A 17429-nucleotide genomic window follows, 5' to 3' on the forward strand; every position below is an offset into this window, starting at 1 on the left:
CATATGTTACAAACTGTGTTCTAAATATTACGGAATAGATACCTGTACATTATATATGACAGAACCCTAGATAATAAGGGACATAAGTTCAAGGTGAGGGGCAGGAGGTTTAGGGGGAATGTGAGGAAAAACTTTTTTACCCAGAGGGTGGTGACTGTCTGGAATGCACTGCCTGGGAGGGTGGTGGAAGCAGGTTACCTCACATCCTTTAAAAAGTACCTGGATGAGCACTTGGCACGTCATAACATTCAAGGCTATGGGCCAAGTGCTGGTAAATAGGATTAGGTAGGTAGGTCAGGTGTTTCTCACGTGTCGGTGCAGACTCGATGGGCCGAAGGGCCTCTTCTGCACTGTGATTCTGTGATCAGTCCTGTATTTATTACAGGACTGCTCTGTGCACTGCACATCATCTGATTTGTTTATAAGTTTTAATATTACTCAGTGAATATCTAGTCACTGTGAAGTATATACTTTATGTTCCATTTTACTTCTATAATTAACTAGTCTTTGCTAACACCTATTAATGGCTATTACCGCGAGTCAATAACTCTCTGGATCTCATGAGTATGGGCATTGTTGAGTCTGATTAGCTTTACCATTACTGAGAGTATAACATGGCCCAACGTTGAGTGAATAATTTCTCTCAGTAAGGTGATGTTGGGACTAATTATACTTAAAATGGAAAGAGTCAGTTTTATGTAATGTCATGCTATACTTACAGAAGGACCAGGGAGACCAGGGAAACCTCTTTCTCCACGCTGACCAGGAAGACCTACAATGCCACGCTGACCAGCCAAACCTTGTGGACCTGAAGGACCATCAGGACCCTACCAGAGAATGAAAAACAACACTTATTTGCATGGATTTTACACTGAAAAACAGTAGAAAGCATGAAAACAAAATGAACCAAGAAAAGTTTTTAACACTGACTATAAATGAAACAATAAATAGGCACTAACTGCCCGTCAAATTTTACTTTCTCTCATTCTATACTTACAGGGGGACCATCTTCACCGGGTTCACCTTTCTCCCCAGCAGCACCAGCTGGCCCTTGAAGACCAGGGTCGCCAGCACGTCCAGCATTACCAGGATCACCACGCAGACCTTTAGGACCATCTTTACCAGGAGAACCAGGAGGACCCACTGGGCCTGGGTTACCCTGTAGGAAGAGAGCAACCATTAACAAACAGAAATGAAGAAACTTACCAACAGGAATTGTAAGGATGGATAAAAGGAATCTTGACTGGGTCTTTAGTAAAAGTTAAAATGATACAATGTGCCTTTTAATACTGGCTACAGTTAAGATTCACTGAATTGTTGTATAACACACTATTTTAAAATGATGTCCTTTGGGTCATTTAATTTTATTCATTAGTTTTCTGGATTTATAGTATAATGACAGTGAGACCTCCATATCCATGTTCCAATTAAAACCCTCCACCCCTCCAACCCTCCCCCCATTCTTCCTTCTTATCTGTTAGAGTGTTTTCAGGATAAAGCCTTACATGATACACTGGACAACCCTAACACCAACCTCCTCCCATCTGGCATAAGTCGGCCTCACAACCAGAGAATGATTTCTGTATAGGTTTCTGATATCTGAATTATATATGTCTTCAGTTTCACAGCAAGGGTAGTATTGGACTGTACATGCAAGACAAAATATGGCAGATCCTCAATTACCTACCACTTTCCATTATCCACCAGGGGTGTGAGTTGGTTTCCTCTATTTTAACAACAGTTCCACTGTATATTATAATTGTTTGTTCTGCCTTCTAGAGAAGGTACATTTTTCACATTCTGCCAATTACAACTCAGGTTTGTGCCTCAATTTCACAAGACAATGCAAACTTACAGTATATTTAGTTGGATAGTAATATTGCTTATCGTTCCATTGCACACACAGAAGTTTCCATTTTTCATGTGTGAGCATAGGCAGTAAGTCAAGACTACTCAACCGTAGAAAGTATCACAGCCAAGCCTGGTCCTGTCTTCACCTGATGTGCTCACACTCATTTTCCAGCAGAGGACAGTGGACTGTGAGCAGTAAGAGGAACCTTGGCTGATTTTCACCATTCCTAACAAAGAGCATTGATACTAATTGGAATGCCCTGCTGCCACTGAGTTCTTTTTAAAAAAATACACCTAGTGTTTCTTTTGTTTTAACCATTGCCTACTTCCCAAGGATAATTTTTATGTATAGCCACAAACAATATAACCCTGAATGTTACTTACATTAGGACCAGGTGGACCAACTCTACCAGCAGCACCAGGGAAACCAGTTGCACCCTAAGAAGGAGAAAAAAAAGTTGAAGATGAGAAATCAATCCAATTTACATGAAGGCTGAGCTAGAGTACCACTAAAACTTTGTTTCATATTATACCTCACACATTACAATTTTAATAGTGACCTCATCTCTCTCTATTTAATTATCAACATTACTCCTTTGAACTTATCACTCTTGTTCCTCCTTACTTCCAAACATGTTGTCCTGCATGCACTTGTTCCTCTGTACAAGGTCACCGTGTTCAAATCAAAATGTTGAGCTTGTACACAATTGGTCGTCTTTGGAATGGGTATGGACTGAGATTATTAACATGATGGTCCTCTGTTACAGGGGCCAGGAGAGGGGGTAGCCTTTGTAAGGTGATTAGAAGCATGGAATAGTCCATGATAGGGCAGAGTGTACGTGGGATTTGGATGAGGTTAAATGGATGGGCAGAGTCCACATATGGTACAGTAATGGGACTAAATGTGTGGGTAGAGTCAGTGATAGGGGAGAGTGTACCTGGGGCTGTGGGAGGGGATTAAATGGGTGGGTAGAGTCAGTGATGGGAGGGGATTAAATGGGTGGGTAGAGTCAGTGATAGGGGAGAGTATACATGGGGCTGTGGGAGGGGATTAAATGTGTGGGTAGAGTCAGTGATAGGGGGAGAGTGTACATGGGGATGTGGGAGGGGATTAAATGGGTGGGTAGAGTCAGTGATAGGGGAGAGTGTACATGGGGATGTGGGAGGGGATTAAATGGATGGGTAGAGTCAATGATAGGGGGAGAGTGTACATGGGGATGTGGGAGGGGATTAAATGGGTGGGCAGAGTCAGTGATAGGGGAGAGTGTACATGGGGGTGTGGGAGGGGATTAAATGTGTGGGTAGAGTCAGTGATAGGGGGAGAGTGTACATGGGGCTGTGGGAGGGGATTAAATGGATGGGTAGAGTCAGTGATAGGGGGAGAGTGTACATGGGGATGTGGGAGGGGATTAAATGGGTGGGTAGAGTCAGTGATAGGGGAGAGTATACATGGGGCTGTGGGAGGGGATTAAATGGATGGGTAGAGTCAGTGATAGGGGGAGAGTGTACATGGGGATGTGGGAGGGGATTAAATGGGTGGGTAGAGTCAGTGATAGGGGAGAGTATACATGGGGCTGTGGGAGGGGATTAAATGGATGGGTAGAGTCAGTGATAGGGGGAGAGTGTACATGGGGATGTGGGAGGGGATTAAATGGGTGGGTAGAGTCAGGGATAGGGGAGCGTGTACATGGGGCTGTGGGAGGGGATTAAATGGGTGGGTAGAGTCAGTGATAGGGGGAGAGTGTACATGGGGCTGTGGGAGGGGCTTAAATGGGTGGGTAGAGTCAGGGATAGGGGAGAGTGTGGGAGGGGATTGAATGGTGTGTAGAGTCGATGATAACGTAAGAAATTTGATGACACTATGTTCTCTATGCTATCTACAGTGGTCAGTTCTGCTCAACGTGCTGTGTGGTGTGTGTGATGTACAATACCTATTGTGATTGGATTTTTATAACATCTAACTGTCACTGAATAGGGTCACAAACAGACATTCCAAAAGTGTTTTCTGTCATTTAGAACAATCTGGTGAATTATGTGGCTATCAAAAGAAAGGGGCAACATTTTGGCCTAAAGTGGTGTACTTCAAGTGTAATACAAGTGCTGTATTTATCTGCAGTGAGACAATACCACAGATTTGCTTCAGCATTTTCAACATATTTACATCATGTAGCTGACACAGGAAACTGCTCTGTTCAATCTGTGGAAGCCTGAAGATGACTACGTTTAAGAGGTAAGATAAATAATAAGTGGCTGAAGGTTTTTATAAGTTTAAGAGACAGTTGCTTGCTTCTGATTCTCAGTAGTTTCCAGCAGTTTCCAACTTGGAACTGGTCATAGTAACTCACGTTCCCAGTAGCTCCTTGCTTCCAACTTCCAACAAACTGCTCATAGCTTCAGCAGTTTCCAGCTGCTTGTCCCCAACTTTCAGTTCCCAGCTCCTGCCTCCTAACACATAATTGTTGGATGTTCGTGTTTGGTTCACAGTTCTTGGCTTCTGGTTCTCAGAACCACACTCCACACTCTGGGCTCCCAGCTCCTGGCTTTAGTCTCCCAGTTGTGGGCTTCCAGATTTTGCTCCTAGCAGTTCCTAGCAACTCCCCATTGCAAGCTATAAGACCATAAGACGTAGGAGCAGAAGTAGGCCATTCGGCCCATCGAGTCTGCTCCGCCATTCAATGTGATCATGGCTGATCTGGTAATCCTCAACTCCACTTTCCTGCCTTTTCCCCATAACCCTTGATTCCCTTACTGATTAAAAATCTGCCCATCTCAGCCTTGAATATAGTTAACGACCCAGCCTCTCCAGCCCCCTGCAGTAAAGAATTCCAGATTCACTACCCTCTGAGAGAAGAAATTCCTCCTCATCTCTGTTTTAAATGGGTGCCCCCTTACTCTGAGATTATCTAGTTACAGGTTTCCATCCTGAAAATGCCCCCTTATGCCAACTCTCTGTCTTCTATTAGTTAGCCAATCCTCTATCCATGCGAATATGCTAACCCCAACACCACAGGCTCTTATCTTACTAATTAGCCTTACGTGCGGTACGTTATTGAATGCCTTTTGGAAATCCAAATATATTGCATCTACTGGTCCACCTTTATCTATCCTGCTTGTTACCGCTCATCCACATATGTAGGACAAGACAGTTACATTTAAACTGATGTCTGATAAACATATATAAGTGGGGGGCTAGAATTCTGAAGAATGGCTGGTTGCCAAAGCAACACTCTTAGAGCTTGTTAGTTATCAAGGGTAATATTTATCCATTTTCATTTGATTTTAAAGCTTTAACTGAATAAAGTCTTACTCACAGGGGGACCCTGAGCACCACGAGCACCTTTAGGTCCAGTAACACCTGTTGGACCCTGAAAAAAGGAAAGAGAAAGTGAATTTATGTCCTAGTAATGTTTCCACTAGAGAAATTAACTGGTTTAGCAGAACTATTTATAATATATTTTTGTCTCACCTGTGGACCAGGAGCACCTGATGGACCCTGAGGACCGGGAGCGCCAGCATCACCTTTTTGCCCAGTTTCGCCAGGTTCACCCTTGGGACCAGCTTGACCATCTGAACCCTATAAGAAAAAAAGCGCAGGATGTGAGCAAAAGCATAGAGTTCACTGTGGAGTTCTGTAACTGGGAAAATGTGACCTTAGCTGACTCAAGAGGCTCCTTAACTAGAGACAACAGACAAAAAATTAGGATAACATTTTGCCTTCATCAGTCAAGGCAGCCTACCAAGATAGAGAACTAGCTTCCATCAGCCAAGGAAAGGATTCCAGATGGCGATTTGGCCTCCATGAGCCAGGGAGTGGGGATTTTATCCCTTATCAGCTAAGACAGGGATCCAAGATGGAGATCTGGCCATCAGCCAGGGGAGGTCCTTTCCCTCATCAGGCAGGTCAGAGATCCTCGAGGGAGATCTGGCTATCAGCCAAGGTAGATCCTTTCCCTCATCAGCCAGGATAGGGATCCTGGAAGGAGATCTGACCATCAACTGAGGCAGATCCTTTTCCATATCAGCCAGATTAGGAATCTTCAAGGGAGATCTGGTCATCAGTTGGGGTAGATCCTTTTCTTTATCAGCCAGATTAGGGATCCTAGAGGGAGATCTGACCATCATTTGGGGTAGATCCCTTTCCATATCAGCCAGTTCAGGGATCCTCAATGGAGATCTGGCCATCAGTTGGAGTAGATCTCTTTCCATATCAGCCAGGTCAGGGATCCTAGAGGGTAATCTGGTTACGAGCCAGGGCAGATCCTTTTCCGCTCAGCCAGGGTACAGATCCTAGAGGGAGAGCTGGCCATCAGCTGAGGGAGATCCTTTCCCTCATCAGGCAGGTCAGGGATCCTCGAGGGAGATCTGGCCATCAGCCAGGAGAGATTATTTTCTTTATCAGCCAGGGTAGGGATGCGAATGGGCAATTGGGCCTGCATCATCAGGGGGCTATGGGAGGCAGGGTGCAGGTGGTCCAACCTTCATGAGTCAGAAAAGATTGTACCCTTTATCAGTCACAGCAGAGATCCTGGAAGGACGTGCAACCTCTCAGTATCTAGGAAGAGATGCTGTTCTCCATCACCAAAGATAGATTTTGTTTTCCATCAGCTGCATGAGATTCTACTCTTCACCAGCTGGGGATGGTGGGTGGAGATCCTATCTGTAACAGCTAGCAGGAGATTTTACCTCACTGACTTTGACAAATAAACCTACCCTTCAGCTGCCGGGACAAATGGTATCAATTCCACCCAATAAGTGGATATTAGTATGACCTTGCAATTCCCAGTGGGGATATGAGCACTGAATTTGCACTGGGATTGGTGGTTTTTGAGGAGAATTTGCTGACCAGGTCACTGGCCACCCATCTAAAGGACTTGTACAAAGAAATTACTTTCACATAGAACCATTTATCTTTGTTGGGTAGAATTTGACCACTTATGTGCATCTAGAATTTGCTATGACCATTATCTTATTGTTTCTGAGTCCATACTTACAGGAGGACCAGCAAAGCCAGCAGGGCCAGGAGGACCTGTCTCACCACGCTCACCCTGAAATACAAAAATGGACAGGTTACACACAGACACCAGTGACAGCACTGAATAAACTGATGATGGTGGGGGATTGTACTTCAAAAGATTATTTCTCATGCTTGGCCAATTAGAATCATAAAACAGTCACAGCACAGAAGGACACGATTCAGCTGTGCTGCCTCAGCACATTTTTTTTGAACAAGGGTGTAACATTTGCAATTATCCAGTCCTCTGACACTACCCCTGTATCTAAGGTGGATTTGAAGCTTATACCTTCACAATTTCCACCCTTCGCTCAGTATCCTCGGATACATCTCATCCGATGCTGGTGACTCAACAACTTTAAATACAGCCACTCTTTCCAATACTTCCTCTTTATCAATTTTTAGTCCATCCAGTGTCTCAAACACCTCCTTTTTCACTATGATTTGGGCAACATCTTTGTAAAACTTCAGCCATGCCCCCTCCCTTCAGGTGTAAATCTCCTTTTTGGTCTCTAATCGGCTCTATTCCTCCCTTTACTACCCTTTTACTATTTATATTCCTATAGAAGACTTCTGGATTTCCTTTTATCTTTGCTGCTAGTCTGTCCTCATTCTCTCCCTTTGCTACTCTTATTTATTTTTCACTTCTTCTCTGAAATTTTTATATTCAGCCTGGTTCCCACTTGTATTATCAATTGCATTTCACACCTGCAAAAGCTGAGAGATCCCCAAATAGCATCACGTGAAACAGGAAGGTAAATCTGCACTGAAAGGACCTAACTTGAAATACTTTGTATCTACAGCCAAACAAAATTTATAGTAAACTAGTCAATGGCATTGCATATTGGGAGTCATGGGAGTCTTCTTCAGGTGAAGGGGGCAGGGGTTAGCCCTCATTTTAAATAATAAATTCTGCCTTTATTGTTTTTGTTTTCTTTACATAAATTAATGGCCGGGATTTTCTGGTCCCATCGCGGGAGGAGCCCCAGCCAGAAGTCCATTGACTTGCGGCGGGATCGGAAGATCCCGGCGGCAGGTGGGTGCGGAAAATCCTGCCACATATATCTGCATTTACAATGGAAACTGCTTATGTTACTTTGTCATGCTTTGATTAGATTCTTTCACCAGTGATGGTGCTGCAGTGCCTCCATTGAAAGGAGAGCGTAATTACAGTATGGCAAATTTACATAGGCATTTATATTGGAAAAGTTAATATAAAGTGAGTTCATATCTAAGATTTTAATAAGTTGTTGATGTAATCTGAAGTGTATTATATTTAATTTCTGAGAAATTTTAAATGATTTAATATTAAAGAATGTATGGCAATAGCTACAAAAGCATGCACAAGGGCTAATGATGAGACTCAGAAACCACTAGACTACACTGATAGGAACAACTGGAGTCAAGTTCTCCTTGGGGGTTGGTTAGATGATGTTACAATACTGGTTGCAGTGTTATCGGGTGCACAACAATGACACAAGGAAATACTTGCACTTTTGAATTCAAAGGGCAATTTTTTTAGAATTATGCTTTTCAGATGCCCCAATCCAAGAGCATTCATTTATAGTGAGTCTCACCCTGGTCAACCCTCAAGTGATCTGTCAAGCTACACTGTTTTGCTTAATTTCCTGGACCAGCCAGCATGTGTCATGTGAATTGACCCAGGATCTTGTCAATGCAGAACAAAATCAATGCATGTTGACCCAATTCAGGTTGATTTTGAACCAGAAGCATCTAGCTCCCTTGCCACTAATGTCATGAACATTAGTGGTTCAATCTGTTGGATGGAACTTTAACATCAGAAGTAGGTACTCAACAAGTAATGTTTGATTATCTGAACTTCTCAGGAGCACAGCTAGGATATTACTTGAGTTTTGCTCTGGTTTTAACAGAAACAGAGGAATTAAACCCTTTACACTTACGGGAGCACCACGAGATCCAGCAGCACCTGTGGGACCACGAGGCCCTGCTTCACCCTAAAGGGGACACAAGAGAAAAGAGTTACTGAGATATAGCAAACAGCTATAGTGATGAGAGTTGTTTACTCTGAAGCGTTTGAATATTTTCTTTCTTAAAGCGAGAAGCAACAGCATGTAATTAGCCTCTGTACCAATCAGGCATCTGTTCTCTTTGTTAATATACTTTCATTTTTACATATTAATGAAAAGAGTTCTCCATGGTTTGCACAAACATAAACCTCATCAGTGATTTTACCTTCTCTCCATTGGGACCAGCTGGGCCAGGAGGACCAATTGGACCAGTTAAGCCCTAGAATAGAAAGAGAAAAAACAGTCAGATTGTTTCACAAAGTGAGGCTGCTGTGGACACTGACAAGCACGTGCACTGTCATTGATGACCACATTTATTACAGAGGCATCTTCCAGTCAATGGTACTGTCTGCTTGTGAGCTGGAGAGCCTGAAAATCAAGTAAAATAATCAAGTGTAGCCAACTTTACAATAATTGGAATCTGGTTTCAGACAAATGTTAATAAGGAGGATTTTACCACCCATCACAGTAATATACATAACAGATCACACTAAAAGAATAACTGGGGTGAAATCTCACTCTAACAAACATGGTGGTGAGAAATTCCTGTGTTCACTATTTGTCTTGTAACTTCTGTTACAAGAGCAGAGGAATTCCATATAGATGTGTACTGCGTCTAATAATGTTGCACAGCATGATCTCAACCCAACTGTTGGCTTGATGATCAGCCACAAGGAACAGAAATGCCCAGGTTCCATCCCCTGTCCTATGTTGTTAGCTAAGTTCAGCAATAAGGAGTGTTACAAGTGATGTCAGTAACTTTAGGTTGTTGGAGTGGTGGAATCATTCAGGGTTCCTTCTCCTGATTGCTATCCAGCGACTCCTGCTGGAAAGTGTGGAGACGGGGGTGAAACTCAGCTGTGATTTCTCCCCACTGTCTATAAGACACCGTCTAGCCATGAAGACTAGCCATTTGGGCAAGGTATTTTAGGGTGGTTGGAACAAGTGGAATCACACCCAGCAAGAGTTAGAATCTCTAGGAAAGGATTGGTGAAAAATGGCAGAATAAACAATGCTGTAGGAAGTAAACTTTGTTTAAAAAAATGCATTCGTGAATTAAATTTGATTCAAATGTAGATGCCAAGCACTCCCATAGGAAGAGGAAAAATCTCCATTAACCAGACTGCTTGGGGAAAACTAAAAGAAGTTGGATAACTGAGTTTCATTGCGGCTGCACTAATATTTCAGCCATTCCTGAGAACAATAGATATATTTTCATTTGAAGATGGCAACTCTGATTTCAACATGCAAACCTGCTGCCAAATAGAATTACTGTAACAATGGACTCATGAGCTGAACTGCCAGCTTATAGCTCTACCAATTCCTGCTCACAAAACCAATATGGCCTGGTAATGAAAATATTGTTTTATTACAAGCAATGGAGTTTAAATAGGTATGTATGTGTCTGTCAACAAGATTTAATTGTGGTAATATTGCAAACCCTGGGATCAATTACAGAATTTTTTTTTCTATATAGATTGGCAGTTGCTTATAAATTCCTGGCTCTAGATCAGAAAAAATAAGTAGAAAATTACTAGCTTTTGTTCTTTTTTTTAAGATGCTATTTTTTTTCTCTGATAAGCCGGAATTTTCTGACCCCTACCGCCGCCGGGACCCATGGCTCGCTGCATCCTCCGCGGGAAAGCCCATCATGGCAGGGCTGGAAAATCCCAGCCATAGTTTCTGTTCAGCTGTGATTTATTGTTGCTTTATGAATCATTGATGTGAGCCAATTAAGTGCAAGTATAGCACAGATTCTGCATGTATGACACTTTCAGGTATGATGACATGCTAGGTGCTAGACTATTATTATAGGTAGGTAGATACATACATGGATTATGGACATGTGGGCTATATCTTACAGTATCATTACATGAGCATGTGCATTAGCACAATCAGATACAGGGTGGAATTTGACGCAGGTCAAATTCTCCTGTATTCACAATGTCTTGTCGCATGTCCCAGACCCTTTCAGCAACCCAATAGTAAACAAACACAAATTGAAAACTTGATTGTAGAAAACTTGAGTGTGGAGCATTTCACTTACTCGTCCGCCATCTTTTCCGGGTGCACCCTCAGGACCTTTCTCGCCGTTGTCACCCTAAGAGACAAATGAAAAGGGGAAAAATTAGTACTGTACCTGTGAGAGAAGAATGAAAGACAGTGTAATGTCAGTTGCTTTACTTGCTAATCTCTCCTTAAAAATTGACATGAATTACACTACATGAATAAAGACTGATTTATTTTCTTCTTAAATTTTTTCCGAATCAGAAAATAATTTAAATTTATCCCCTTTAATACATTACTCGTGTTCAAAGTGATTATTGGAGCTTGAGAATGTAAGAAACTTTAGATACAGGAAAAAAACCATTAGATCCAAAAAAGGCTGGGCCTTTATAGTTGATCAACCTTATCTGCTTGCTGCCTTCTTAGTCCCTTCTCTTTCCAGCCACACATTCAACTACCTATTGATCCTGTTGATACTGTCCACTTCAATGGCCTTCCCAGATAACTTGTTCTGCTACTATGTTATCCTTTGAGTGAAAAAGTTCTGCTTAACTTTCCTGCTTACTCTTAACTTCTTAATTTTGAACCTGTGTCCCCTACTGAGCAATTTGCCTAATTAGTTTTGTCAATTCCCTTCTTAATCTTGAAAACTCGGCAGGGTTTCCTCAAAGTTTTATCTCTTCTAAAGAAAAGATGTTGGAGCTCAAGCTTAGAATAATAAAAAAACTGTAATAACAGCAACAAATGCAAATAGTAATAAATATTACATCTGAGCAGCAGGACTCACTCATGGTAAATGTTGACTATTAATCAAATTGGCTGCAATTTAGGATTAGGAAGAGACAAGAGAGGAAGCTTACTCTGTCGCCTTTTGGACCGGGAATTCCAGCAGTACCCCGCTCGCCTGGCATACCCTGGAGACCAGGAGGACCTTGAGCACCATTGGGACCAGGAGCACCACCTGCACCCTACAAAATGAATCAAGGGCCTGTGTTAGAGAAAGATCTTTAGAAATGCTAATACAAAATTCAATTTTGTAAGACTGGAGGTAGGATCCTACCTTAGGACCATCAGCACCAGGAGTACCCGGGAGACCACGAGGACCCTGCAGTCCCTGAGAACCTGGAGCTCCGCGTTCACCTGGGAAACCACGCTCACCCTGAGGACAAAGAGACACATGTCACTTCGAGGATATATGTACAGGATCAGAAACACTGTCACGTGACATGACTGGGATATATGTGTAGGGAACATGAACAATGTGACACATCAGCACCAGCAGATATAAAGTGTACACAGATAAGCTGTATATAGATGATAGGTTACATAACATTATAAGGATTTGCAAAATAAATGGAATGTGTACAATAGGATGGGGCCAATAACCATATTGGGATGTAGAACTGATCTAAGTTGCCTGCTTGGGGCCTGGGGTTCTGATGAAAGGTCATCAACCTGAAATGTTAACTTTGTTTCTCTCTCCAAAGATGCTGCCTGACATGTTGAGTACTTCCTGTATTTATTTCAGTATTGGGATATATAACATTACAGGGACATAGAACAGTAGAATGATATTGAACAGTGTAGAGATATGGAACCACATATGGATATATAACCAGCACAGGGATATAGAATAGTAAAGTAATGCAGAACAGTATAGAGATATAGAACAGTATAGGGATATATAGGGCAGCATATAGGTCTTGAACAGCATAGGGATATAGAACAGTATAGGGGTAGAGAACAGCATAGGGATATAGAGCAGTATATGGATAGAGAATAGTATAGTTATGCAGAACAGCATAGGGATATGGAACAGTATGGGGTATAGAACAACATAGGGATATATAAGAGTTTAGGGATATAGAACAGTATAGGGATATATGAGAGTATAGGGATATACAGCAGTATATAGATATATAGTATTGTAATGCAGAACAGTATATGGAGAAAGAACAGTATAGGGGCATAGAACAGCATAGGTATATAAGGGTTTTTTTAAATTCATTCATGGGATGGGATGTGGGCATCTCTGGCTAGGCCAGCAATTATTGCCCATCCCTAATTGCCCTTGTTCAGAGGGCATTTTTAAGAGTCAACCACATTACTGGTCTGGAGTCACATGTAGACCAGACCAGGTAAGGACAGCAGATTTCCTTCCCTAAAGGACATTAGTGAATCAGATGGATGTTTACAATGGTTTCATAGTCATAGTCATCATTAGACCTTTTTAAAATTCCAGATATTTAGTGAATTCAAATTCTACCATTTGCCATGGCTGGATTTGAACCTGGGTCCCCAGAGCATTACCCTGGGCCTCTGGATTACCAGTCCAGTGACAATACCACTATGCCACTGCTATATATCCCTTTACTCTTATATATCCCTATGCTGTTCTATATCCCTTTACTGTTCTGCATTGCTGTACTATTCTATATCCCTATAATGTTCTATGCCCCTGTGCTGTAAGAGTAAAGGGATATGGAACAATGTAGGGATATAAAATAGCATAGTAATGCACAACAGTATAGGGGTATAGAACAGCATAGGGATATTTAAGAGTATAAGGATACAGAACAGTATAGAGATATAGAACAGCATAGGAATATATAACAGCATAGGGATATAGAACAGCATAGGGATATAGAACAGTATAGAAATATAGGATAGTATAGCAATGCACAGCAGTATAGGGATATAGAACAGTATAGGGATATAGAATAGCATAGGGATATTTAAGAGTATAGGGATATAGAATAGTATAGGGATGCGGAATGGTATAGGGATATATAACAACATAGGGATACAGAATAGTATTGGGATATATAACAGCATAGGGATATAGAACAGTATATGGATATTGAACAGCATAGGGATATAGAACAGCCTACGGATATTTAAGAATATAGGGATATAGAATAGTATAGGGATGTGGAATGGTATAGGGATGTGGAATGGTATAGGGATATATAACAGCATAGGGATATAGAATAGTATAGGAATCTATAACAGTATTGGGATATAGAACAGCATAAGGATATTTAAGAGTATAGGGATATAGAATAGTATAGGGATGTGGAATGGTATAGGGGTATATAACAGCATAGGCGTATAGAAATTTAGGAATCTATAACAGTATTGGGATATAGAACAGTATAGGGATATAGAACAGCATAGGGATATAGAACAGTATAGAAATATGGGATAGCATAGTAATGCTCGACAGTATAGGGATATAGAACAGCACAGGGACATAGAACACTATAGGGATATAGAATAGTACAGTAACGCAGAACAGTAAAGGGATATAGAACACCATAGGGAAATATAAGGCTATAGGGATGTAGAACAGTATAGGGGTATGCAACAGCACAGGGATATATAAGCATACAGGGATATGTCGTAGTGTAGGGATATATAACAGCATAAGGCTATTGAACAGTATATGGATATATCATGGCATAGGGGAATGGAACAGTATAGGGATATAGAACAGCTTAAGGGTATAGAGCTATAGAGCACCCTAGTGATGTCCTAAGAGGATTGGCAACCATGGGCTTCCATTGGATTGGTCCATGATTATGCATGGCAAGGTACTGCAGTGGTTTGCCATTGCCTTCTGCAGTATGGCTGACCAGGAAACTTTTTCACTGTTACTACCCGCCATTAGTCATATCAGAAGGACTTACAGGCTGATAATCAACCTCTTTGGCCATGTTATGAATGCACCTTCCATGACCATCAAGTCCTGAAGTGGGACTTGAACCCAGAGGTCAGGACGCTACCTACTGTGCCACAAGATCTCACACATATAACACTATATTGGTCTGCGATAGCATAGGGATAATAGTTCTGGAAGTGTTGCAGTATATAGTGTCTACTATGGTAGGTTGGTGTGTAATACTATAGGGGTCTGTAACTGCATAGGGATGTGTAACATTATTGGTGTCTGTAACATCATATGGATATGTAGCATTATAAACACATATGCTCTATAATAAACATTTTTTAGATGCAACATTATAGTAGTGTTCAAAATTATCATGTTATGTAACATAATAAGCGTCTGTAAAATTATAGTGATGTGTAACATTATGGGGGTTTGTAACATTATAGGTCTGTGTAACATTAGAGGAATGTGTAACTGTACAGGATTCTGTAAAAACAGCATGTGTAACTGTTTGGTGATCTGTAACAATATGTCTTTGGAGCAGTATGTAAAATTATGGGGATTGGTAATGGTGTAATAACATCAGTTTAACAGTATTGGATGTGTAACAGTATAGTGTACATAACAGTAAAGTGATGTGCAACAGTGTGGAGGGCTGCCAGCAGTATATTATGTAAATTTATAAAGGACTGTAATAGTATAATAGTACATAACAGTATAGGCATAACAATTTCAGATGTGTTGCAGTAGTGTTTATAATAGTAGAGTGATGTGTAATACAACAGGGATGTGCAACAGTAAGAGGTTTGTAACAGCATAGGGGTCTGTAACATAACTGTATGGGGATATATAACAGTATATGTGTCTGTAAAAGTATAGGGTGTGTTCCATTGTTTTGCCTGTTACATTTCAGGGGTGCCTAACAGGATAGTTTTCTGTGACACTATAGGGATATGCAACAGTATAGGTGTCTGTAACATTTACAGGTGTGTAACTGCATAGAGTTCATAGTAAACGCTGGTGCACTGAAAGATGGTTGAAACAATGTTGGGAACTTTTTGTTATTTATAAACATTAATTTTAGATATATTTTTTTTCTGAGAAGGAATGTGATACTTACTCGTGGACCTGTCTGACCTGCGGCACCAGCCTCACCTGGAACACCCTGTTCAAGAAAGAGAAAATACAGGTGAGCAATGGCAGACAATTAAGATTGCACATACATGACATTGCATAGAGAAATGTAGAAATCCAGCTATTTCAGTGCTAGAGCAGCCTCTAAGTCTATCCAGCACTGTTTCTGCTTTTGGATTTTTTTTTGGATCTTTGTTAATCACCAGTACATTTCCCTCTATAGCAAGGACAAATGCAGTTACTTCTCAATGAATTAGTTTCCCTCTTGCCATATACATTGTGTGGAGGCTCTTCTAATACCTCTCTTGGACTCCACAACAGGATACAAGAAACAGCTTATCTGATAGCTGATCCCTCTTATCTCTAATGCTCTTGCACTGCTGGAACCTAGATTTGCCTCGGTTTATTGAGACTATTAGGGCAATTGTTCCTCTGAATATTCTTATTTTGTTCCTTCTAATCTCCAAATAAGTCATCCTTCACTCTCTTCCTCCTCCCTGTTTATGCCTGTATCAAAATCAAGGCTCATCGTACTAGCTCTTACTTTAATTCATTTAGGGTCATTTAAACTTTAATCATAGATTGAAAAAGAGATGTTTGCAATTTGACAGCCTGTTTTACGCCTCACCTGATTTTCTTTTTGATTGACTTCAATGGGAAGACAACAAAGGAGGTGTAAAATTGGCTGCCAATTTACCTGTTAAAAGTTCAAACTACATCTATTGTGATCCCAAATTGTGGAACTCCTCATCTCCCTCTAGTCTTCCCTTCCTGCATAAATCTATAATCTTTTAAAGGCCAAATTTGATGCCCCCTAATTATGACCTACATAACAGCCACTGCATTTCAAAAATAACTCACTGTATGAAACACATTGACACGTTCTGGTGTGTCATGGTGTGAGGTATTATGTGTTGTTTTACTCCTACTGCTCTTTTATACCTTGATAGTGTCCTACACTGTGGGCCTTGGCCCTTCACATTGGCTTAGAATACAAATAAATGTGAAGGATTGAAAACTGAACAGTTGAATGTTTTAACATTAAAGAATATATTGCCTGCAGTAAATTGATTACTTACCTGGTCACCTGGCTTGCCACCTTCACCAGGAGGACCTGGGGGACCTGGCAGACCCTGCAATAAAAGCAAAAACAATTTGATTAACACAAAGAGAAATTTGGAACTTGATGGCAAGAAGGAACAGGATTTGTACGGGTAGATTTATGTTAACGAGATTTTGTTGAATAAATTCAATATCATTATAACAAGGAAATAATTCTAAGAAATTAATATAATTCTAAATATAATGCTTTTAAAAGAGCAACAGGAGCAATCTGCTTTAACGCTAAAAGATTTAGATTTTAAAAATAACATGAATGACCCATTGCTAAATGAGCCAGTTTGCCAATTATGCATCATAAATTTGTAATAAAGTCAATAAGGTTTTTTTTAGTAAAATTGAAAAGATTTGATCTTACAGACCTGGAAGCCAGGGGGACCAGGAGGACCTTGTTCACCTCTCTCACCAGCAAGACCCTGCAATATGAAACAGCAGTAGTGTCAAAAGTGGACAAACATCTCAGCTATTAATGCACCATATTTTTCAGGCAAGTAGCTGTGGTCATGTTCAAGAATTTTGATGAGAACAACACAATGTGAGAAATACCATTAAACTCTTGTAACAAGATAATAAAATGTTTTAAAGTCAT

At 40.9% G+C, this 17429-nt stretch overlaps 1 protein-coding gene across 1 annotated transcript in view; it reads right to left on the bottom strand.

Annotated features, from left to right (window-relative positions):
* Positions 1-17429, bottom strand: part of LOC144672611 (uncharacterized) — an 89945-nt gene that overhangs the window by 23137 nt on the left and 49379 nt on the right. The window contains exons 30-43 of the mRNA XM_078534430.1: positions 17203-17256; positions 16801-16854; positions 15708-15752; positions 11978-12076; positions 11778-11885; positions 10958-11011; positions 9077-9130; positions 8785-8838; positions 6843-6896; positions 5318-5425; positions 5163-5216; positions 2236-2289; positions 998-1159; positions 720-827 (exon numbers count right to left, since the gene is read on the bottom strand). Of these exons, the coding sequence (XP_078390556.1) occupies positions 720-827; positions 998-1159; positions 2236-2289; positions 5163-5216; positions 5318-5425; positions 6843-6896; positions 8785-8838; positions 9077-9130; positions 10958-11011; positions 11778-11885; positions 11978-12076; positions 15708-15752; positions 16801-16854; positions 17203-17256 (1062 nt within the window). The remainder of the gene's footprint in view (positions 1-719; positions 828-997; positions 1160-2235; positions 2290-5162; positions 5217-5317; positions 5426-6842; positions 6897-8784; positions 8839-9076; positions 9131-10957; positions 11012-11777; positions 11886-11977; positions 12077-15707; positions 15753-16800; positions 16855-17202; positions 17257-17429) is intronic.

Source organism: Cetorhinus maximus, chromosome X, assembly GCF_964194155.1.
Source record: "Cetorhinus maximus chromosome X, sCetMax3.hap1.1, whole genome shotgun sequence".
Taxonomy (NCBI): Eukaryota; Metazoa; Chordata; class Chondrichthyes; order Lamniformes; family Cetorhinidae; genus Cetorhinus; species Cetorhinus maximus.